This window comes from Prunus mume, linkage group LG2 (assembly GCF_029339155.1).
Source record: "Prunus mume cultivar Tortuosa linkage group LG2, ASM2933915v1, whole genome shotgun sequence".
Lineage (NCBI taxonomy): Eukaryota > Viridiplantae > Streptophyta > Magnoliopsida > Rosales > Rosaceae > Prunus > Prunus mume.
Window position 1 is genome coordinate 1,289,429 of NC_142699.1, and position 25,331 is coordinate 1,314,759.

General features: G+C 36.0%; 1 protein-coding gene and 1 long non-coding RNA gene across 3 annotated transcripts; one reads left to right on the plus strand and one right to left on the minus strand.

Annotated features, from left to right (window-relative positions):
- Window positions 1-3,135: 3,135 nt before the first annotated feature.
- On the plus strand, window positions 3,136-3,813 carry LOC148919391 (uncharacterized). The gene is made up of 2 exons (XR_016124374.1): window positions 3,136-3,362; window positions 3,447-3,813. It is a non-coding gene; the product is annotated as an uncharacterized LOC148919391 (long non-coding RNA).
- Window positions 3,814-18,686: 14,873 nt separating this feature from the next.
- MORF1 (multiple organellar RNA editing factor) lies at window positions 18,687-22,002 on the minus strand. Of its 2 annotated transcripts, XM_008220347.2 has the most exons (5): window positions 21,489-22,000; window positions 20,423-20,520; window positions 20,277-20,342; window positions 19,174-20,102; window positions 18,687-19,006 (listed from the first exon to the last, which is right to left on the minus strand). In XM_008220347.2, exons 1-5 carry the CDS (start codon window positions 21,881-21,883, stop codon window positions 18,995-18,997), a joined length of 1,500 nt encoding a protein of 499 aa, XP_008218569.2. In that variant the 5' UTR covers window positions 21,884-22,000; the 3' UTR covers window positions 18,687-18,994. The 2 variants fall into 2 exon arrangements, with proteins under 2 accessions (XP_008218569.2, XP_088903564.1); XM_089047438.1 differs by lacking the exon at window positions 18,687-19,006 and having other exon boundaries at window positions 19,013-20,102; window positions 21,489-22,002.
- Window positions 22,003-25,331: the final 3,329 nt, after the last annotated feature.

Here is a 25,331-nt window from a genome sequence, read left to right on the forward strand (position 1 = left end):
TTTCAAACCCAAGGGGCCTACTTCTGATCTCATCATGTGTTGCTTCTATATATGGTTCAACATATATTAAGCTTTTCAAGTTGTAAATTTGCAATTGCCTACCTCTATTCTATACATATAATTGACTCCCCTCTCTCTCTCTCTCTCTCTCTCTCTCTCTCTCTCTCATATACATATATATATATATATATGCTACATACATGAAAAAAATGACAAAAATATGATAGAGAAAAAAAAAAGAAAAAAAGAAAAGAAAAAGAAGAGAGAATTAAGGATAATATATACCATAAGTTTGAGGCTACAATTTAACAATAAAATAATAAAATGGTTAAGAAATATTTGAAAAAGTGCATATCCCACTCCAATTTTCTCTTTGGTTAAAGATAACAAGAAGAAAGAAAACAACAAATGAATGGAAGTTTATTAGTCAAACTCGATTTTCCTTAATGCTTGCATTATAGTGTAAGAATCTCTTTCTAGTTTTTAGAACTCTACTCATTTTGAAATACGACTAGTGATTTTTTATATTTTTTTCCATTGTCATTAATTTTTGAGTAACATGACTCTCTTCGTTCAATGTACCAAAATAACATAACTTTTAGAGATTTCTAAATTTATCTTGTGGCGGGAGAATTTGACTCATAAAATAGAAAATGTAGTTCAAGTTGACATTTTTTAAACACTTCATAAAAGAACTTTGTATTTTTTTATTTAAATTAAATTTAAAATAGAGCATGACTGAAGATCCTCTAAGCTTATATAAGAAAATTCAGAGAGAAAAAGAAAGAAAAAAGAAAAAAAAGAGCGAAAAGGTAAGTAAGAAGTGAAGTAGTAAGGTGGGTGCTGCTGACACCTCACTCCTCCATTATCGTGACCTTTTTTAGTGCTTAAACATTTGACGGCGATGCAAACTGCTATGAAGATTCTATGGGTCCCATATAACCACTGGTCACCTGCTGCTTTCTTTCTCCCAAACGTGCAATGTTTAATAAATTAAAATAACTTTTTTTAGGTAAATTAAAATAATAAAGTTGAACAATAACATAAAATTGACAAGGATATAATTTTCGGTTATTGGCATCTGGTCATAATGATGGCTAGATTCAATTCAAACGGTTGCTGGAATTCTAGAAACTTTGAAGGAGAATTGACCAAAACTTGAGTGATTAGGTAGCTTTTCTCCCAAGCAGAAAGATAATGTGTGTCTCGTTTGACTACTAATATTTTTGTGATGCAATATCAATGGAGGACTAATTAGTTCATTGGTTAAACAAGACAAGTGGTTCAATGTGTCTAACGATCTCGGTTTTATTTGCATGAGTTAGGCCTCGTTTGGTGACTGCATAATTAACAATCAATTAAGATAGATTACGCCTTTTTTTCTTTTTGTGAACATAAAAATGATGAGATTGGACAAACATATAATTAAGAAATTTCACAACTCAAAGTGAAAGAAAGTACTTCACCACTTATAACATTAATTTCACAAATTAAAAGAGCACACTTAGATAATTCGACAGAAACAACACTTGCAATAACTCAAGACAGAAAACTGAAGAGCACACTGACAATAACTCAAGACAGAAAACTCTAAAGTGGGAGCACAATCTTATCTATAGAACACAGCTAAACATCAACCCAGTGGCCATTTCTGTTGAGGTCCTTTTGTGCTCGGATTCTGATCTTGGTTCCTCTGAAATCGTCAGCCTTGGTGTCGAGAACAACCTTGTCCCCAACTTGGAGGTCTTTGGCATTGACAAACTTGAGCCAACCCGCGGATTGAAGAACAGGCTTTGGGTAACCTTCCTTGCGAATGGCGCAGCAGAATTGCCAGTAAAACCCTACCCCATCTTTGGCCTCCAACTGAACCTCAAAGCTTCCCTTTCCGAATGAAGGCAATTTTTCGAGCCATTCAGAAGGAACCGCCAGCCTTCCCTCTATATCTGTCTCAGTTAGGTATTTTTCAAGCTCAAGGTGTGCCATTTTTCTACTTGTAGATGTATATGAAATCCATGGCATTGGAAGCCTAGCTATATATAGAAATTTTCTGTGGTTCCCCTCCCTCCTCCGTACAACATCACTATCTTCAATTATCCATCATCCAATTCTCTTCTTCGTCTTCTTTTGCTATAATTATTTGTTTCTTTTGACTTTTAAGACTTTTAACTAACTTACAAGGTTGATTAAGAAAACTCAATTCAAAACAAAACTCACTGGTTTTTATAGTTGTCGTTTTCACTGGTTGTAAGCTCATTTTAGTAGCTAGCATGTGGGCCACCCTAGTGATGACTACCAAAAAAAAAATTTGCAACACAAGAAAGAAAAACTAGTCAAATGGATCAAATAATCTGGCCATCATACTCATTAGGTCATTGTCATTAATTTATAATTTTCAAAGGATTATTGCATAATTAGTTTCAAAGGATTATTTTCAGGAATACAATTACCATACTACTACTAGTGAGTAATTTTGAACGGTAAATCTGAAGTAAATCAGGAAAGTACATAAATCGTCTCATTTTAGTAGCTAGCAAGTGGGCCACCAAACTTTCTTTGCCGATTCTCTTTTGAGACATTGCTCTGCTAAAATATCTTGGTTTTGCTAAAGAGCCAGTGTCGGCAAGAGATGGCAATCGTGAGTGCTTAAAGGAGCAAATGGAGACGGTGTTGGTTTCAAGTCCACCTGGGTGTGCTAACAGGTGCATGGGTTGCACACCTTGCACCGCTACTCTTGTTGTTTCTCCACACCCTAACAATAATCTCAAGGCACCAAATACAAATCGCAGAGATACGGGCTATTATTCCCTTGCGTGGAAATGTCAATGTGGGGACAAGTTGTTCCAACCTTGAATATTTGTTTTAGCTTAACCTAATTATGTTCCGTCCTTTATTTTGTTTTAGCTAGCCTATAATACAGTTCTTCTGCGAATAATTTATGGTACACTAAGAGCATCCACAGTGGGGGGTTGTATGTTAAATATACACCTCGAGTCACCGGAATCGTCTCCAATGGGGAGATGTAAATGGATGTAAATATACATCACCACCATGGGGATGTAAAATAAAATGTATATTTACATATATTTTTACATCCCTTGCAGGTGGGACCCACTTGAGAAAAGAGAAGACATGCCTTTTACTTCTTCAATCAAAATACCTGCCCAGTCAAAAACCCAACTCATAAAAATTTCAGTTTCTTTCCACTTCTGGTGTTGAATTTACTTTTCTTTAGGTTCCTGAAGGACTTGAATCAAGTTGTTCTTCGAGTTTAATCACAGAAATGTTGTGGGTTTGGAGTTTGGATTTATCCAATCTGCCAAACCAGAAAAGTTTTGCTATGTGTTGACAACTTCTGTTTAGATGTGAAATCACTAACTACAGTTATTTGAGCTGCATAATTAGCTGGATAGAATTATGCTAATGTTATCTCCTCTCTTTTTTGGCAGAAGCATTCGACAAAGATATTATTGGACTGGAGAGGCCACCTTAAGATGGTTGGTTGTTAGCATAACCATTGGACCATGACAAAAGAAGGGTTTGCCAAAAAGGGATCCAAAGAAAGGATTTTTGACCTGAAATTTCTGCAATGACGTGTCCTTTGCAGAGAGGAGCAGAGAGCTTTGCACTAAATGGGTTGGGTGAATGGCAAGCTGAGTTTCAGAAAGTGTGGGGGTCAACAACAGCCTTGTAAAGACCTCGAGCATAAAAAGCTTTAGAGCTGGAGGAGCACTTCTAACTGTTTCTATCTCATCCACTTTTATTTGGTTCTGGTTTTTGTGTCCTTCGAAAAAGTGGAGCCCCCACATCACCATGCAGATGTGTAAAGGGGATGTAAAGTGGCTTTACACCAATTTACACCCTCAAAACTGTGGATGCTCTAAATACAATGTGACATCTTTCTATGGAAATTAACTTTATTTATTTATTTATTGTTGTTGTAAAAACAATTTTTATATGTCAAAGAAATTGTTTTTTTTGCTTTTGGAACAACAAACATCTGACTAATAGAACACTTCCTTCAAGAAAACAATTAATTCTTCTAATATGATGATTTTTTTTATGGTTTTATATTTTAGGATACTTTTTATTATTTTAGTTTAATATAATGAAACTACTATATTTAAGCTAAAAAGAAAAATATATATCAAGGCCATTGATTTTGCTATGTTGTTCTTCTAGTCTTGTAAAACTATGATTAAATAAAGGATGAGGACTCTCATTTTAATTTTATTTGGGTTAGAAGTTAGAGTTAATATGCTTATTGTCGTCAACGGGGTCCTAACTTAGTAGAAAAAGAGCTTTAACGCGCAAATCAGTGATCTCAAGTTCGAACCCTAATGGCATATTAATAGTATGTGTGTATGAGATAAATCTCTATCTCCTATGTAGTTTAGACTATCTTTTCTTGTATTGAAGATAAGCTTATTGCGACGTCATCACTCAAATTTATTTAAAGAATATAGTTAATCATTGTACTATTTAATAATGTTATTGTAAAGTCTAAACCTTAAAAATGTATTAATAATGAATACAGCCGAAAGTTTGGAAGAAAATAAAGCGCAGTGAATGGCAGTTGGGCCCATCAAATCTCAATCTTGAATCAGGAAGGCCGTGTGTTCTTTTACATGCGCTGACAAAAACACAAAAGGGTCATGCTGCTGATGGAGGAGTGAGTTATGAAAATCCACGTCACTACCTCTGTCAGCTTTAGAAGATCCGTTTTGATCAACAGCATGTGGCTCGCATGCACTTTGTCGTCTAATTTCTACCGTTGTAAAATTTCTATTTACGGGAGGCTTTTTTGTTTTTTTTTTCCTTGTCTTCTAGTAATTGTATCTATTTGTTAAAAGCACCAAGCCAAAACATGGGGTCTCATGTTTCAAATGGTACTTGAATTAAGACCTAAGCATAATACATCCACCCAAATGTCAAATCACAAACTCCAGTCCTTAATTAGTCCAAATCAAAGTAGTGTTTGTGTGTGACTGCTTCTGAATCTTTACAATGATCTTGTCCATTTTGAACGTGAATGAAAGCTTTGTATTCGTGCATCTTCATTAATTTTGAGTTAAATGTTCACATTTGAATACGATATGAAAATTAAGTTATTCATTTATAAGGCTCAATGGTGATACATGCTCGGATACTCCCAATATAAATTGAACACGTTTAGGCTCAAGAGACCTCACTTGAAGGGCACATTTAAAAATGTAAATCTTGCGCATGGCACACATTAGGAGGCATATTGAGAGGAGTGAAGATTGGAAGTAGCTTCAAAGATTTTGGACATTTCCAAACATTGTCAATTCATTCCAATAATTGAATGCTCAAGAACACCAAAAAGATTGACAATGACAGGGAATCAAGGACGATTCATACAGATTATAATTCATATGGATATCCAAAAAAGTCAATCTGGACCGACAAGCCAAGCAGCTGGTACAGTGTAGTGTAGCTGCGTAGGTAGTTAGCTGAAAATTTAGAACTCTAGGTGAATTTGGCTATAAATACGCTCCCATGCATTCAGGAGTAGAAGCAAAGCAAATACAATTAGTAGATAATTAATTAACAAGAGAATGGCAGGTGCACATGAGCTTGAGAAAGAGCTGACTGAAACAGATGTAGGGAATAAGCTGGTGGTTCCAGTGCGGTGGCTTAATGAAATGCCTCCATTTGAAGGGGGCTCCCGTGAGGTCCAATTCGGGGTCCTAGACGACAAGGGGTTTAATTTCCCATTCTGCTGCTCCATCCGAAACGGAGGTTACCGGAAGCCGGTGCTTCAGGCCGAGGGTTGGCTCAGGTTTGTCAATTACAAGGGGCTCAAAGCTGGTGACAAGATTATTTTTCGTCCTCAGGTAGATCATTTTAGAGAAACCATATTTCAAGTTAGGGCGCAAAGGCAGAACATCCACGGTCACTGGGTCGATATTTGATTATATGAATAATTTATTATGAGTGATTGGTGTATATATATATATATATATATATAATCTTATTATGTAGTTGTATGTTCATGTTTTGGATTAATAAGTTAATCTATGTTGTATGGGGTTTGTATTACGATTAATCTATGTTTCTTTTGGATCAGGTCATCATAATATAAATGTAAACGCTTTTATTTCCATATATAGCATCATGAGTTCATCATATAATGTTATTTCCTTTTATTTAAGCTTGGTTTTATAGACAACAAACCTGGATAGGAATTTTTTGTTTAACTATATATCGGTTGAATTTTTTTATGCCCCAACATGTAAGAAATTATGCGTCCATCACTATTATATCAAACACTTTGACTACCCGCAACACTTTTACAAACAAACTTAGAGAAAGCCTTCACTCAATTACGCTGGTTTGGCAGACAAGAAGTGAAATTAAGTTGTACAGCTTTTAAACCTCATGTTGAAATCTACTAGAAAGATTTAACATCTTTGGTTGTGAAGAATGAATTATTGGAGAAAGATTGAGAAAGAAAAGGAACCATTAGGCAAAGTGAAGTCAAACTCCGACATAAAGCAACCCTCCTCTCTGTGATTACTTGCATTCGTTTAGGAATTCCATATTGAAAATGAAAGGCAAGAATGAATATGAATGAATATGAAACATTATAATTGTACAAGTCTTATAATATGAATGAATATGAAACATCATAATGACATGTGACGTAATGTATGCCTACTATCTTTTCTCTGTCTTTTTAAAGGAATTGAAGTTTTAAGAGAGACTCCAATATAAGCCTATACAACTGATATCCCCTAGACACAAACCCATCTATCTATATAACTACGTTGAAAACCCAAATTCAAATTTAAATGACCAGTAGGATATAAGAGGTCGTAGTATTTCTATGTTTTTACATCGTTGCCACTAAACTTCATATTTTATTTATAATTTATTTCAAGCATTTCATTAACTGCCATTAATTGTAATTAATATACTCCCTATTAATAGCATATCAATCACCCCATTTCTTTTAGTTGTCATTCCCTCTCACATCTCGCCCCCTAAAATTGCAAACAAAAAAAAAAATCTGTAAATTACATATCCAATAATGTACCTATGAAAAATATAATATAAATATACATATAAAATATAGATATATTATTTACCCAAAAAAAAGAAGTCAGTTACTTTGTAATTGCGTATATTTTTCATAATTAAAAATAGGTACACAATAATTTATATAAAATATAGGTACATTATTTGAAGAGGAAAGATAGGTACATTATTAGAGGAAAAAAATTGGTAAGTTATTTGGAGAGAGAAAATAGGTTCATTTAAAAAAATTACGTTTGATAAAACAAATAATAGGTACTTTATTCAGAGAAAAAAGGCTATATTATTTATAGTAGAAAATAGGTACATTATTTAGATAAATAATAGGTACTTTATTCGTAGTAGGTATATTATTCAAATGGTAGGTACATTAGATGACATATAATAATACCTAAATCCTAATTGTAAGTACATTAAAATTAATGTAGGTATATTGGAATAGATAATTATGTACACTTTTCATACTAGGTAAATTATATTTTTCATAAAACAAATAGGTACATTATTTTTTCAACATAATTAGTATGTACAGTTTTATTCATAAACAATTATAAAGTGGATTATTAGTCATGTATAATTCATAAAAAGAAAATAACATAAACATTTTATTAAACAAACCAATTACCCAAATTTGAATTTATTGTTAATTTTTTTAAAATGTTCCAAAATTAATTCCTACATCTATTACAACCATTTGGAGATATTTCCAAATTCAACATCTATCATTATATACAATCCAATTAAAAACTGTTTCCATATTGATTCCTACATTAATATACAAAATGCAATAATGGCTTAGTTGGGGGTATTTTTGGAATCTGAAAAGTACAATAAATCAGATTTTATGCTTAATTAGGTAACTTGCTGAATTGGATCATAGTCATGGGTTTTTACTTATACAAATTGGGTATTATTTATAGGAACAAAAAGTGAAGGGTTTTAGGTATGGCAAATTGAATTTAAAGGGTGTAAGCCAAATTTACTAAAGTTTTAATTATAATCAATTAACAATATGAAGTAAGTCTATGTTATGTTTCTTAACTTTACGTTGTGAAACATTTTTTCATATCTTCACATGTCCCATGTATATGTGGCGAAATTTCAACTTAACACATGAACAACACATATTGTATAACATAGAACATGTGTAGCCGTTAGAATTCACACGTAGATAAACCTACATTAACTTTTAAAAAACACTAAATAATTATTCTTTTTGTTGGGATATGGAGTACTATTCACACTTCACACCAAAACAAAATAAAAAAGTATTTATGGGAGACTTTTTTTTTTTCTTGTCTTCTAGTAATTGTACTTATTTTTAGAAGCACCAAGCCAAAACCTATGCATAATACATCCACCCAAATGTCAAATCACAAACTCCAGTCCTTAATTAGTCCAAATCAAAGAAGTGTTTGTGTTCATGAGTGTGAGTGCTTCCGAATCTTTACAATTCTTATCCATTTTGAACGTGAATGAAAGCTTTGTATTAGTGCATCTTCATTAATTTTGAGTTAGCTTTTTCTCCCAAACAGAAGGATAGGTTGATGATGGTCGGCAGGGCAAACCATTTAGATCTAAAGAAAGATAGTAAAGAAAACAGCTGAAAGAAGACAAACACAAATATGTTCATTTTCTAGCGCTAATTAATTCAAGATGATGTGATGTCGTATTTTAATTATTTATGATCAATGCTTATTCATACATATGACAACGTATATAGCTGCCGTACTTTACTTTACTAACTTGACTTGGACCACTATATACACTCATCGGTTAGTTTTACCTTCATCTTAGACAGATGATGATTGGATTGTGGGGGCTAATGCATACTTTGGAAGCATCCTAAAGTGAGGCTTTAGACATGCAGTGTGAAACGGGTATAGTACTGTTTCGCTATTTCCTACAATAATATTCCGTGATTGTTGCTTCTTCTACAAATAGTCTAAAATGTAGTAAAAAAAAGGCTCAATTGACACCATTTCTGCTGGTGGTGTTCACACACACTGGACACCAAAAATCAAAAAGCTCATAGGGGGGAGGTTAAGGTTATCTCTTTCTTTATATCTCCAGGGAGATATTTTGCGGGGACATATTGTATACGTAGGGCATGAGAAAAAGACCTAACAATACTTCTTCTCTTCAAGTGAACATGCACACACACTTGACAGCCGGCGGCCTCAAAAGCGCACCAAACTTATATAGATGACAAAATAGATTCCAAACGAACCACTTCAAATATCATTTCAACAGTTTAATCATCGTAAGTTAATTCTAAAATATTGTTTCACTTGGTTCCAGAGTTAAGTAGTTGATCCATCACCATCATTATGTTTCTAACAATAGAACAAAACTAGTGCTTCTCAAATAGTTGGACCACTATGCTTTTTTAACAGGACAAGATTGTCTAAATGGTACAAATCATGGTCTTATATGTCAGACGCCATTTATGATTTAATTATTCAAACTAAGTTAGTAAGCAAGATAGTTAAGGCAGCTATCTTCATGCTTTGTTTCATTTGGATAAGCTAGGTTGTTGGTTAGAGCACTACAATACAAACAAAAAAATCAACAATAGTCACCTTTTCTTTAGTGACTTTTAAAAGTATCAGTCACTTTTTTTTGGTGATTATAGGCAATAATAACGGTGCAGTTATAAATTATGAATTGATGAGATTTATGGACGTGACTATTGGCTTTTGTCACTAATAGCGGAGTCAGGAATTGAGGTTAGAGGGGGCATCAATTATGTTTCTAACAATATAACAAAACTAGTGCTTCATTTAAAAATAGTTGGACCAGTGACCACTATGCTTTTTTTAATAATAAAACAAAATTGCTTCAACACCGGAGGACAAGATTTTCTAAATGGTACAAATCAAAATCACTAATTCCGGTCTTAATCCAAATCAACAAGTGTTTGTGTTCAAGTGTGAGTACTTCCGAATCTTTACTAGTCTTAACCATTTTAGTGCTTAAGACACAAATTTGTGGGTCTTTCATCATTAATGGATGCAAAATAGATTTTGTGGGTCCCAAAACTTTTGGCTGCCTTCCAGAACCAAAAAAAAAAAAAACCCCCTTTTTAACTACCAACTGAAACTGTATTTTAAAGCTTACAAAGATTAAACAATTGAAATGATGATATCTTAAAAGTTGGTTTGATAATCATTTTGTTTTAGTTTTTAGTTTTTATTTTATGTGCTAGAATATAAAGGAAAATAAAAGTGAGAATGAGAGTGAAGATGAGATTGAAAGAGGCATAAAGCCAAAACGTGGGGCCTCAAATGGCACTTGAATTAAGACCTATACATCCACCCAGATCACTTGGATGAGTACATAGTCCACCCAAATAATGTCAAATAACCAACTCCATCCAGTCCTAAATTATAGTCCAAATCGAGAAGTTTGTGTTCAAGTGTGAATGCCTCCGAATCATTACAATTCTTAACCATTTTGAATGTGAAATTTAGCTTTCTATTACTTGTTTTCACACTTTGTGCATCTTCACTCACTGTTAATTAATTTTGAGTTAACATTTGAATACAATATGAAAACTACGTTATTCACTTATAAGGCTCAATGGTTATACATGCTCGCAATATAAATTGAACGTGAAGGGCACGCAAGCCTTGCACGCCACACATTAGGATGCATATTTGAAGAAGATCTCATATTAGAGATTGGAAGTCGCTTTAAAGTTTTTGGACATTTCTACACATTGTCAATTGATTTCAATAATTGAATGCTCATATCCTAACATCTACTTCCATATAACATGGACCATATGTGAAAAAAACAAAAAGAAGAAATAAAAATCTTAGACAAAGGTACAAAAAGCATATGATTAAAAATTGAAGAAGACCAAACTGTTGAGAATGAATTGATTGGGAGGGAATCAAGGACGATTCGTACAGATCATAATTCATATGGATATCCAAAAAAATCAATCTGGACCGACAAACCAAGCAGCTGGTACATCAAACTTTTTATGTGTAGTGTAGCTGCCTAGGTAGTTAGCTGAAAATTTAGAACTCTAGATGAACTTGGCTATAAATACGTACGCTGCCATGCATTCAGGAGCAGAAGAAAAGCAAATACAAATAGTAGATAATTAATTAAGAAGAGAATGGCAGGTGCACATGAGCTTGAGAAAAGCTGACTGAAACAGATGTAGGGCATAAGCTGGTGGTTCCAGGGCGGTGGCTTAATGAAATGCCTCCATTTGAAGGGAGCTCCCGTGAGGTCCAGTTTGGGGTCCTGGACGACAAGGGCTTCCATTTTCTGTTGTGCTGCTCCATCCGAAATGGCGGTTATCGGAAGCCGGTGCTTCAGGCGGAGGGTTGGCTCAAGTTTGTCAAATACAAGGGGCTCAGAGTTGGTGACAAGATTATTTTTCATCCTCAGGTAGATCATTTCAGAGAAACCATATTTCAAGTTAGAGCACAAAGGCAGAATATCCACGGTCACTGGGTCGATATTTGATGTGATATGAACAATTATTAAGCGGGATTTGACATATATATTTATATGTTACAATCCTCTTATATATTGTTGTACGTGTTCCTATTTTGATTAATAACGTTAATCTATGTTTTGTACGTGGTTTGCAGTATGTTTAATCTATGCTTTAATTAGTGGTTGGTCCTCGACTATCAGGTCATAATGTAAAAGCTTTTTTTTCTTCCATATACAGCTTGTACTGAATTTGATTTTGGATCATGAGTTGATCATAAGGCTTCGTCTTGTTATTAAGGGGGGCATGCGCTTGGATTTGATACTTGTTGGGGGTTCGGGTGTTGTTTGTTATATGATTAAACAAACAAAAGATTATATTAATTTGATACTTAAACTGTGATATCTGCCTTTTGATCAAAAGTCAAATTCGTGATCAGTCAGGATGGCGTTAGTGCGAAACTAAAGATTATATTATAGATGCTAATTAATTTAATTTAATTTAATGGGCAGGCTTAATTTTTTCAACTTGGATAATAGATGTTATCAACTTAACATCGACCACCGACCAATTCAAAAGTCATAGGCCCACGTCACGTGTTGATGGTTGTTTTTGGTGTTTTCTTCCTGTTGATCCTTCTACTTTCTGCCCTTCACCTCTAATTAATCTCTCAAAAGTTAAATTAATTTCTAACTTAAAAGCATTTTTTCATGCATCCGAGATTTCAATATCACTTGCTTGTATGTATTAAAAAAACCATCATCAACACTAGTGCTGAGCTGAGTGATCAGTTTTGCAAAATGTTCAAATCTACCATAAGAATTATGTCTAGATATACCAGCCACATTTCTCTGCAACTATCTCAATTTGATCGTGTGGTGTCCATCTCAAGTATCAAATTTATATACTTTGTCGATGTGGGTTTCTTGTGCTTCTTTCATTTGGGTTTTCCGTGCACTTATATGCCATATGTTGTTCTTCAATCCGAGGGTTGGCTCAAGTTTGTCAATGCCAAAGGCCTCCAAGTTGGGGACAAGTTGGTGAATTATCACCAACCGGAAAAGGTAGGTTAGAGAGGTGAATTCTAAAATGGGAGTTTCACTAAAACACCCAAAATGAGGGTTGAAATTATAAAAAAATCCAAGCACTATTTAAACATATAAACACACCCAAAACCTATCATTACACACACTCAAAACCCATTTATAAACACACCCAAAAAGTCGACTTTAGGGTTGATTTTGGGTGTGTTTCTATGTTTAAATAGTGCTTGAGTTTTTTTTATAAATACATGTCTAGGATTGAGTTTATTTATAAATTTTTATTCTAAAATTGTCCTTTTCACAGGTTGCAAGTGGGCAACCCTAGTGGTGACTACCCAAAAAAAAAAAACTTGCAACACAAAAAAGAAAAACTAGTCAAATGGATCAAATAATTTGGCCATAATACTCATTAATTAGGTCATTGTCATTAATTTATAATTTTCAAAGGATTATTGCATAATTAGTTTCAAATGATTATTTGAAGCTTCAAAAAAAGCCGAAAGGATTATTTGCAGGAATACAGTTCCTTTTTATATTTTGTTTTAGCTTAACCTGATGATGTTCCTTTCTAATTGTTGCCGTTTTGGGTTTACTTGAGAAAAACGTATCATGAAGGGGTGACCTAGTTCTTATTTTGATCTCTCCTTGGAAGACATTAGTATTTTGGGTTGTATGTCCAGCTGCAAAATCAATGCATGGTAATTACTTTCAGGAAAAAAGGCCTACAGAAAACAAAGAAACAAGAATTAGCTTTGCCGTTGTTGAGATGTTTATGAACTTGGAATTAAAAAAACTTAATAGAAGAGAGACTTACTTCTGGAAATCATAAAGAAACCGCTATATTGAATATTGATGGATTAAATGAACAACCTTTGTGATTCTATCTTCTGAGAATTACTTCTGTACACCAAATACAATGTGACATCTTTCTATGGAAATTAAATTTTATTTATTTATTGTTGTTGTAAAAACAATTTTATACGTCAAAGAAATTGTTTTTTTTGCTTTTGGAACAACAAACATCTGACTAATAGAACACTTCCTTCAAGAAAACATTTAATTCTCCTAATATGATGAATTTTTTGTTTTGTTATGGTTTTATTATTTTAGTTTAACATAATGAAACTACTATGTTTAAGCTAAAAAGAAAAATATATATCGAGGCCACTGATTTTGATATGTTGTTCTTCTAGTCTTGTATAACTATGATTAAATAAAGGATGATGAGTCTCATTTTAATTTTATTTGGGTTAGAAGTTAGAGTTAATAAGCTTATTGCTGTCAACGGGGCCCTAGCTCAATAGAGAAAGACCTCTGACTTGCAAATCAGATTATCTTAAGTTCGAATTCTAATAACACTTTGATAGTGCGTATACATGAGAGAAAATCCCATCTCCGGTGTAGTTTAGGCTATCTCTTTTTGTATTGAAGATAAAGTTTATTACCACGTCATCACTCCAAATTATTTAATGAATATAGTTAATCATTGTACTATTTAATAATGTTATTCTAAAGTCTAAACATTAAAAATGTATTAATGAATACAGCCGAAAGTTGGGAAGAATACAAAGCGCAGTGAATGGCAGTTTGGGCCCATCACATCTCAATCATGACTGCCGTGTTTCCCTTTACATGCGCTGACAAAAATACAAAACGGTCATGCTGCTGATGGAGGAGTGAGGTGTGAAAACCCACGTCACTATCTCAGTCGTCAGCTTTTTTCCCAACTTTACTTTTTTCATTGGTTCAAAAAAATTGATGAAATAAATAAACATTAATAGTCATATCATATGTCGTGAATCGTGATCATCAATTGTTTTATAGGATATTTGACATCTTTTACAAGGTTTTAATCGATTTTCTATATAGTATTTCTACATAAAAACTAATCAAACTAACAAACATTTTGTCAAAAAAAGCTCATTCTTTGTTAAATACTTGTATTTGGTTTGATAGTTTTCGCTCAGGACATTGGGTGTGTCTTGACATGTTACAAAGGCAAAAGTCTTAAAAAAAAACGAGTCGTTAAATATCATTGTTAGAAAGAGACTCAATGCCAACTTTTATAAAAAAGCTTTTTATGTTAAACATTTGTACTATTATGACAGTGGAACTCCGTTGGTTGGGTTCTTCTAACTTCAATTTTAAATTTACAACTTTAAAAGATCCGTTTTGATATGATAAAGATCTTCTTTATTATTATTTTTGTTTCTTTTGAAGGAAACAAAAAAAACAAAAAACTTTAGAAGTTTCATTTGATATCTGAATCGTAGAAGTCATGCATCAAAAGTAGGCCCTCAGGTTTGGAAAAAGACCAAAAATAGAATTTGATATGTGAGCAATTTGGGCTCCTGAGATCGTGCAAAGCTTACTAATAATGCAATATATATTTTTCAGCCGTTTTCGAAACTTCAGTTTGTAAAGGAGAACAGCATGATGCACTTTGTCGTCTAATTTCTATATCTACCGCTGCCTTGTAGGTTAAGCCAGAAACTTATATAATATAATTTTTTTTGTGCGTACATAATTCATCCACACATCCATTGAAAAAAGAAGAAAAAACCCAACAAAAGAAAAGAGTTATTAGCACGTGTCGTGGGCCAAAGGTTTGAAATAATAAGACCATGGACGACCTTTTAGTCAATGCATGCAGGATATAAGCTGTTGCCTGCAAAGAGTTTGTTTGGACCGACTTTGAATCTCATAACATTTCTTTTTTGTAAGCAAAAAGCATTATCATCAAATAAGATACTTGATTGATACTTCTTTAAATACCCCTTGCAAGTTGCATGGCACTGTCCTCCTATAAATATGCATAGAGGGCAGCATTGCTTCATCTCACCATATCAATAAGCAATGGCAGCTCACTTTGAAAAATGCCTTACAGAAGCGGACACAGTGGGCAGATTGTCCCTTCCGATTGATTGGCTTGGGATACTGCCTCCGTTCGAACTAGGAAGCCGTGAGGTGGAGATTTGTGTTTCGGATGGGTTCGGGTCTTATTGGGAGTTTCGATGTTCCACTATCAAGATGGGCTTTTACCGGAAGCCCGTTCTTCAACCCGAGGGCTGGCTCAAATTTGTCGATCACAAAGGGCTCAAAGTTGGCGACAAGATCATTCTTGATTCCGAGCCCAACGACTTTATTGGACGCCATTTCAGAATTCGAGCACAAAAGTTGAACCATGAAGATGATAAATGGGTTGATGTTTAGCTCCTCCTTCTATATGAAATGATGTTAGGGTCCAATAAAGTCGTTGACGGCGTCCAATAAAAGGACCCAACGTCAACCCTTTTTTATTTTGTGTCACTCTTGTTTAGCTCCTTCTACATTTGTAGTATTCTTAATAAACATTCGGGTCATTCTGAAATCTTCCTTTTCACTCTTAATCCCACAACAAATTGCAAAAGTAGTTTACTTTTAAATTTTTATTAGTCCATTAACTTTTAATTAATTAATACTTTATGATCATGACTAGGTGTGGGCACGATACAGTATGATACGGTATTGAACCCGTACCTCTATCGATACCGAAAATTTAAATCGGTATGACGATATGAGATTATCATTTGTCAAAATTAGTACTACCGTACCGTGCCAAATCGGTATCAATATGGTATCAGTACCAAAATGACACAACTAAAAAATGAACCAATTCAATATTCAACATATTCATTTACCAAAATAAGTGATGCCTAAGTTACAAATTCAAAGATTCAACATATTCAATATCCAAATCCTAATCAACATATTCAATATCCAAATCAACCAAATCAATATTTATCCATCAACATATTCATCATATCCAAATGGTTAAAATTATGCCTTATGACTTACAAAAATACAAACACAATAAGAGAATGAATTTTTTTTTTACATTTTAGTACTATTCGGTATGGTACGGTATTTATCGGTACCAAAATCTTGATACTGTTACCATACCATACTATATTGATACGATGCATCTTGTCACCGAATATCTCCCTATACAAAATGAAACGGTATGAAATTGGTATCGTACGGTACGGTTTCGGTATTTCGGTTTAAAATGCCCACCCCTAATCATGGCGGCCAGTTAATCAACTAGTACGTGACCAAATTAGTTCATCCATAATAAGAGCTTAATTTCAAACTGAAAGATACCATAAAGAAAAGGCCAGAAAGAACACTTGATGAGATCATAATTAAGTAATTAATTACAACAGAAAACTCATCATTAATTCACTCATACATCATATTCTGAGTGTAGAAAAACTTTACATGAACTCATACAAGTAGCTAAACATCAAGCCACCGATCACACTCTTTGTTCAACTTTTGTGCTCTAATTCTGAATTGGGTTCCTCTGAAATCGTTGGCCTCTGAATAAAGAACGATCTTGTCGCCAACTTTGAGCCCTTTGAAGTTGACAAACTTGAGCCATCCCTCCGACTGAAGAATCGGCTTCCGGTACCGTCCCATGGAGCGGCAAAATTCCCAAAAAAACCCGAACCCGTCTGTAACCTGAAAATGGACCTCATGGCTTCCTTCTTCAATTCGAGGCAGCACCGTAAGCAAGGAAATAGGAAGGGCAAATCTGCTCACTACATCTGTTTCTGTAAGGCATTTCTCAAAGCGGGCCGCCATTGCTTTATTGAATATGAATCTGCTTACTGTAATTCTAATGCATTTATGAGGACGACAGGGCCAGGGGTATATAAGTAAATATATAAAGTTGCTGACGACAGGGCCAGGGGTATATAAGTAAATATATAAAGTTTGACAATGAGTAATTTCCCCAGCAAACCCTTTACTAGCTAGCTAGCTACTCTTGTCAGCTTATAAGCTTCACATCAGTAACAACGTAGAAACAGAGAAGAAACAAAGAAGAAACAGAGGAGGAAGCAGAGGAATGCATGACAAGATGCCATATGATTTGCTAGTTCATATATTTCCTTATATACCCCTGGCCCTGTCCTCCTATATAAACGTACTAGAATTACAGTGCGCAGATTCATCAATAAAGCAATGGGCTTTGAGAAATGCCTTACGGAAACAGATATAGTGAGCAGATTGTCCCTTCCGATTGATTGGCTTGGGACACTGCCTCCGTTCGAACTAGGAAGCCATGAGGTCAAGATTTATGTTTCGGACGGGTTCGGGTTTTATTGGGAGTTTCGATGTTCCACTATCAAGATGGGGCGTTGCCGGAGGCCCGTTCTTCAACCCGAGGACTGGCTCAAATTTGTCGATCACAAAGGGCTCAAAGTTGGCGACAAAATCATTCTTGATTCCGAGGCCAACGACTTTACCTGACGCCATTTCCGAATTAGAGCACGAAAGTTGAACCATGAAGATGATAAATGGGTTGATGCTTAGCTCCTTCTATATGAAATGATGTTAGGGTCTAATGAAGTCGTTGATGGCGTCCAATAAAAGGACCGAAACATCAACCCTAATTTCTTTTGGGTCATTCTTGTTTAAGCTCCTTCTACATTTGTGTTATTCTGAAATCTTCCTTTTAACTCTTAATCCCACATAATAAATTCTCAATTCGAAGTCGTACTCTCCATATCTATTTCACTTTTTCAGTTCACTTATCATAGTCGAAAAAAATCTCCAACTCAATGAGGCCATTCTAATATGGCCAAGACATACTTAAAGAATTGTGTATTGTGCTTGTTTGACTCAATCTCTAATTAAGTGACTGTTTTAAGAAGCCCCTTTGCTCATTTCACACAGAACCCTTAAAATCTCATAGCCCCGTCCCTACATCTACATTTAACAAGTACGCATTTTGGTGCATTTAATAAAACCTCAAGGATTAAAATCATCTAATGGTTCTCAGTAGGCCACATCGTACCATTGTTATGAATAACGTACACCGAGGTAAAAACTACATATTGTACGTTTCAATCTCAAATGATTTCATTCTGATGGCGATAGCGATTTTGTATATGCACATAAGGTCACTGTTCCAAAATAGTCTGCAGGTGAAGTATTAAGAAGACAAATGGTTTAAGAACCAGCGGGATCTTTAGACACATTGGTTTCTTTCTAGTACATTTCCTGGGATTATTGTCGTTATTTTTGGGTAATTGAACTACCAAGTAGTTCAATGTGCTACATTTAATTTCTAGGTGAAAAGAATATACTTCACTAGGAACCAATAGCCATTTCCAAAACTAAAATATAACATCATTGGCACGCATTACATTTGTATACTTCATTAGGAGCAAAATTCAAGTTCAAGCTCGTAAAACAAACAAGGAAAGCTAAAAGTTCTGATTTCACTAGGAAAAAAAAATGATGCGCACAAGAAAATTTGACAGATTATGTACCATGGAAAGAGTTCAGAAGGTCAAGCAATCTCCCTTCAAATCAGATCAAACAAGAGGGGCAAATGATTGATAAAACTCCTTCCTACATCCCATCTCGCATTGTCATGATTGGCATGTCATCAATACCTCCCCTGCAAAAACCAACCACCATGAGCCATCTAAAATTTCCCAGCAAAATCCTCTCATTTTTTCGTGTCGCCTTCAAATTATACTGATACTACCAAATAAGTCCAAGTTTCATCTTTATGACAAAAAAAAAGTCAGATTCATCTCAATTACTAAACAGTGAATCTCTTACTTGCTCAATTCCTGTCTGTCCTGTGGGTGCATAGTTGCTTTGTTCACCTTGCACATTCCTCTGCTCCCCTTGTGAAAACCTCTGATCTCCTCCGTACCCAGGGTAGCTCTGCCCATTACCAGAAGCTGTTACTGCTGTTTCTTGCCCAAAGGCTCCAGAGCTCGGTCCTTGGCCAAAGGCTCCAGAGCTCGGTCCTTGGCCAAAGGCTCCAGAGCTCGGTCCTTGGCTAAAGGCTCCAGGGTTCGGTCCTTGACCGAAGGTTCCGGGGCTCAGTCCTTGCCCATAAGCTCCGGAGCTCAGTCCTTCTTGCCCATAAGCTCCAGAGTTCGGTCCTTGCCCATAAGCTCCAGAGTTCGGTCCTTGGCTATAAGATCCAGAGCTCGGTCCTTGCCCATAAGCTCCAGAGTTCGGTCCTTGCCCATAAGCTCCAGCTGTTCCCTGGCCCTGAAATCCACCCAAACCTTGCCCATGAGTTTCAGTTTGTGGGGGAACATAATTCCTATCATCTTGCCTAAATCCCACCGGACCAGGAGGGGCATAATTCCTCTGATCTCCTTCTGGGAAGTTCCTTTGTTCTTGGGGATGATAATTTTGCTGCCCCGCTTGGTTATAATTGCCCTGATATGAAGGTACTGGATCTCTCCCTGGCTGATACGCATCCCTCCCTCCAGGGGTATTCACTGGTAAAGGGCCTCTGTTATCTCCTTGTCTTTGTGAGCCATAAGTTTGTGAAGGTCCATAGTTCCCTCTATCTTGCATAGGCCCCTTTATATTATAGGAGGGATTCCCTTGCTGATTAGGCGTCGGTCCTTGCCTATTGTATCTTGGTGGGTCAGGATTTCTGTTACGATCATTGTATCTCCCCTGCTGTCTTCCATAATGAACTGGGGGTGGTCTTGGATAGATTGTACCATTAACGTATTTGTCTCCTGATATATATAGAAAGCAATTTTAAATTGACAAAACTGCAAGATATAGATGGACCAGCTCATTGTTTTACAAGTCTTAAGGCAGTCCAAATACCATAACTGGTTGAATCTGCTGATAAATTGCAGCTCAGCATTCTCAAAAAGAACAAGCATTCATGTGGACGAAAACCTTACCTCCATATTCCTTGTTTTGTGGGTCAATGTAAGAATCTGGCAACACAAAAACAACTCCAGGTAAACCTGTTCCAGATAAAATGGAAATGTTAGAAACAGGACTCAGTACTATCATTCTCAATGGTAACAATGCTATCAACATTTACCTTCGAACTTCTGTGACTCTTCCTCGGACATTACGACCTGAAAGCCTGTGTACGTTGTAGTGCTACAAGCATACATCTTCTGTTTCGCCTCTTCCACACTGAATCATAAAATATATAAAAACTTATGATGAGCCAAAATCAATGTATATAAGACTGCAGCAAACATAATGCTAGCCTGAAAAAAAAGTTCAAGAAACTAGTAGCATCGACAAAATTGCACCCAGCAAACAGTTGATGATCAATACATAAATAGCCAATAATACATGCACCATAAAAGCAATTAGAATTATATTGTACAATTGGTAAAAGAGCTACAACAGAATGAACCACCAAGTATATTGTGAGAGGTTCGGAAACAAAATAAACAAAAAAGAAAGCTTCAAGTATCCTTAGGTGACCACTACGTTATAATGGGTCCCCCAGAAAATGTAGTCTATCTAATAGAGCAACTCTATTTGACAGTCATGGAGCACTATTTAACATGTACATATCCCTTTCCTCATTCTGTATCATGCAACTGTCCAACACTTACGAAACCAACAAGCTCTGTTTGCTTACATCCCAAAACCGCCCATCTAAACAAATCAAGAAAAAAAGAAGCAAAAATATATGCTTTAAAAAAATTCATACCCAAACCGATCGAAGGACAATTCATTCTGAATATCCAAAAAGTAGCAAAAGCTGACACAGGCATAGTTTCGATTTGAACACATTCTCTCTACATAAAAGGTACAATTCCCTATTATTCTTAGATACTGAAACGCACTGGGAGAGAGGGAGGCAAAAACACCACCTCATGTTATGATACTGCCAGTTCTTCTCCACTCTTCTATTCTCAGTAAACAATCACAAGGCACAAGGATCCACAACTCAATTAACACTTCAACTCAAAATCTTCCCTTTCCCCCAAATTTTCTTAGCCACCAAACAAATTACCACAGAAAAAACATACATCATAAACATACGCGCACACGCGCGCACACACACACACACACACACACACACACATATAGAGAGAGAGAGGGAGAGAGAGAGAGAGAGAGAAGGGCCAGGAAAGGAGTGTGACCTGATGTTCAAGCCTTTAGCACAGGTTTCCTCATAAGTTCTGACCATCTCCTCAGCCGGAGGCCGGTTGGTTTGCGGGTAATCCATGACAATGAGCCAGTGGTTGTAATCGCACCCTTCGAACAGTACCGTATTGGGGTCCATCTTCTCGTTTTGGTTGTTGTCGTATGGCGCCGATCGAGCAGAAGAGAGCGAGGACGACCTGAACGTCCGAGAATGGAGGAGGAGGGTCCAGGATTTCGGGTGCGATGCAGGCGATTGTGCTGAGGTGGGGCCATTGAGCATAGGAGAGGAAGAAGAGTGTGAAAATGACAGTGCAGAGGTTGCAGAGAGAGAGCGATGGAGGTTTGAGAGGGCGCAGAGGGTTCGGCGGAGTCGAAGAGAGCTCAGCGCCATGGCTGGTTCTGCTGGTGTAGGTGGACCACAAATGAGAGACTATGCTAGGGTTTTGAGAGGTTTGGTCTCGTCGGGGTTTTGGAGAAAGAGAACTCAACTCACTCCTGTATATTCTAGAAGGGGCCTTCTCCCCAAAAATAAAAAATAAAGGCTTAATTGCATTTACCCCTGAACTAACCCATAATTCTCAATTTACATTCTTGATTATTTTTTCGGTAAATTGAGGATACGAATTTGTTAAAAATAGCCAATTAGGTGTCTATTGTAGGGCTGGGCACGGTATGAGACGACACAGGATGGAGGTCATCCCGTTGTCAATCTCGAATAGGGAAATCGGAATGGGATGACACGGGATATAAGTTTTTGAAAACACATTCAAACCATACTGGACTCAAACGAGATCGGTATGATTCGGTATTAATGTTGATACTGTAAAAAATCTGCAAAAGTTCATAAATCAAGTGTAATACAATAAAACCCTCAATCAAGATTCAAGAGTCTTGATTTAAGACCAACTAATAAATGGAAATCTCATACAAAGTTCAAGTGAAATGGAAATCAAATCTCATACAAATAGCTTCTTGTGGGATACCTCATACATGTAACGCTCTTTCTTAGTCAACTTAACAAATGTAAGTCGCTTCGCTTCTCATTCTTCAATCAGTCTTTTATATTGTCCTAGGAGAATCATATTTTAAATATAATTGAGGCTACCTGGACTTATGAAGTAATTTGTGTTGTTAGGTTGCATGTTGTAATTTGAACTATATCTACTTACATTTCCTTCATTTTGCTTATGGACAAATTTTGGTGGGCGGCATGACCGTTGGGAAGAGTATTTGCTTGCAGTTTTGCTATGTTTCTACATGTAATTCGAGTAATTTTCCTGTGAGGTTTAATAGCTGCTTTGGAGAAGAATGGAGGTTTGATTTCCAAATTAAGTACCCCCTGATTTTTCTACATAGAAACTCAGAGAGACTTTGGGTTGGGGCTTTCCTTTTCAATTGGTTTGGAGAAGAACGGAGAAAGGGGGAGAGAAAGAGGAGAAGGAGGAAGAGGAGGAAGAGGAAGAAAAGAAGATGAGATCGATTGATGATGGAGGATTTGGGAATTATGGCTTCAAATCGTGACTAGAGAAAGGAGAATAGAAGAATTAGACAGACACAGAGAAACAAAGAGAAATATGAGTCGACGAAATATCTGTGCAGGAGAGTAGGGGTGGAACTAATCAAGGCTTGGAACACAAATGTGGGACTGATGTCGTAAACAAGAATGAGGATGACACAGTATCATTCATTTACACTTCAACACCAAACGGGAAAGCACGAGATTGGCATGGTTTCAGTATTCCGGTTTTGATGCCCACCCCTAGTCTACTGTTAGATTTTGAATGATTTTATCCACTTCTCCATTACTTTTCCCATGTAATTCGCACATAACCCACTTATGAAACTTCCCTCCTTATATTCCTTCCTAATTAGCCCCAGGCCCTAAAAGAGAACAACACTAGAATGTATGTTAGAGATAGTGATATTAGAAGAATCAAAATAACAACGAACTATCTTTGGTGAGCTAATCATTAGAGAGCAAATTTTTATAAAGAAAAGGAACATGAAGAACGTTAGAGTGACGAAAAGAATGAGAGTCTAAGGTAAGAGATATGGTACTAGTTTTAGAGATAGAAATAGTATCACTATTATTAAGAGCATCATTTAAGGAACTAAACTCAGAAGTGTGATACTATGACTAGTCATATGGTAGGTGGTGCCAATATCAGGATATCGGACATCAAGGCTAGTAGATGGATATAAGGTAGAGGAGTAAGAGATATACATCCAAGCAAAATGAGAATATGAAGCAATGAATCGATTATGACACATAGAAACATTATGACAAGTAGCGTGACAAATGGACCACCAAACAGATCCAAGAAGTCCATGAGAAAATGAAGCATAAGGAGCATCATAATAAGGCATTCGATACGAGAATGGAAACTGCCAAGGCTGCAATTGAAAGTAACCAACACCACGTCTAGGGTTGCGAGTAAGACCATAACCATGATAAGATGGAGGGAGTTGGGGCAGAAAGAGAAAGAGGAACCAACAACAACAACAAAAAAAGTTGTTGAGTGACGGTGAATGCATAAGCAATAGATGGGGAAGGTCGAATGGTTTTAGACTCAAAAGAGATGAGGTAAGCATGAAGATCCTTCAAAAAAGGCATATGAGGAAATTTAAGAATAACTATAATGAGCTTGGCATAATCAGAGCCAAGCCTAAGGAACACTGTCGTAACAAGATCATTATTGGTGACAGGTTGACCAATAGCTGCCAAAGAATCAACTCAAGACTTAACATATTGAAGGTATTCATGTATAGACTTCATTCCATTAAAGATATCCATAAGTTGAAATCAAATATTAGTTGCATTAACAACGTAAACTTCAGAAAAATGTTGACAAAGACAGTCCTAGCTAGCATGAGAGGAAAGGGGACCAACAATGATCAATAGATAGATTCAGATAAGATGGAGGTGAGATGACTCATAACGAGTTGGTCCGCCTTAAACCATGCAGTATAAACCAGTATAAACCAGAATAAACCAGATTGGCAGAGGCAGGCTGATCATTAGAACCATGAAGGGTTTGAGAAGAAGCCACATAACTCTCATCGACATATCTACATACATAATGACTAATAAGTAAGGGACGCATATGACTCTCTCATAGAAGGTAGTTAGCCTTAGAAACTTGAGAAATTAAGCAACATTGGAGCTAGAAAGAGATAAAGTAGGAGTCGGTGGAGCATCCATGAAAGAAGAAAATAGGTTGTAAAAAATAAATATGAGTTACGACAGAAGAAAATTGGTTAAGAGAAGTTTGTGAGAACCTTTGATACCATGTATGATAGTGAAACTCGATAATTTATCCATAGAGAGAAATCATGTATTTATACACCACAAGCCCATAGGTAAAAACGATGGAAACAGTAATCTACAAGAACTCTAAGAGAGCAGTTACATCCCATATGAAATAAGTAGTGCTAAAAAGGTAAGACATCTAACAAATCTTGAGTTCTACTAGTTTGGGTAGTGTAAGGTTTTTTTCCTTTCTATATTTTTGGACTTATATTTGAAGCTCCCAAAAATCTGTCCACTTGACTCCATCCTCACACCTCCACGGACAACTTCTATCATTGTCGAAGCACGTGTTGTGTGGCTGTTAGGCAGAAGACGTTAATAACGTGGCTCTGATACCATAAAGGTTGAAGTTCAATCCTAAATATAGTTAGCAATGGGGGAGTGACCCAATTCCTTATAAGCACATGCTAAACTCTTTAATTTTTCTATGGAAAGAAAGAGAGAGGAAGGGATCGTCGGCACATGAGGCCGGTGTCAAGGTAGGGTGGGTGGTTGTGATGGGTTGGTTAAGCTATTGTGATTTCTTTTT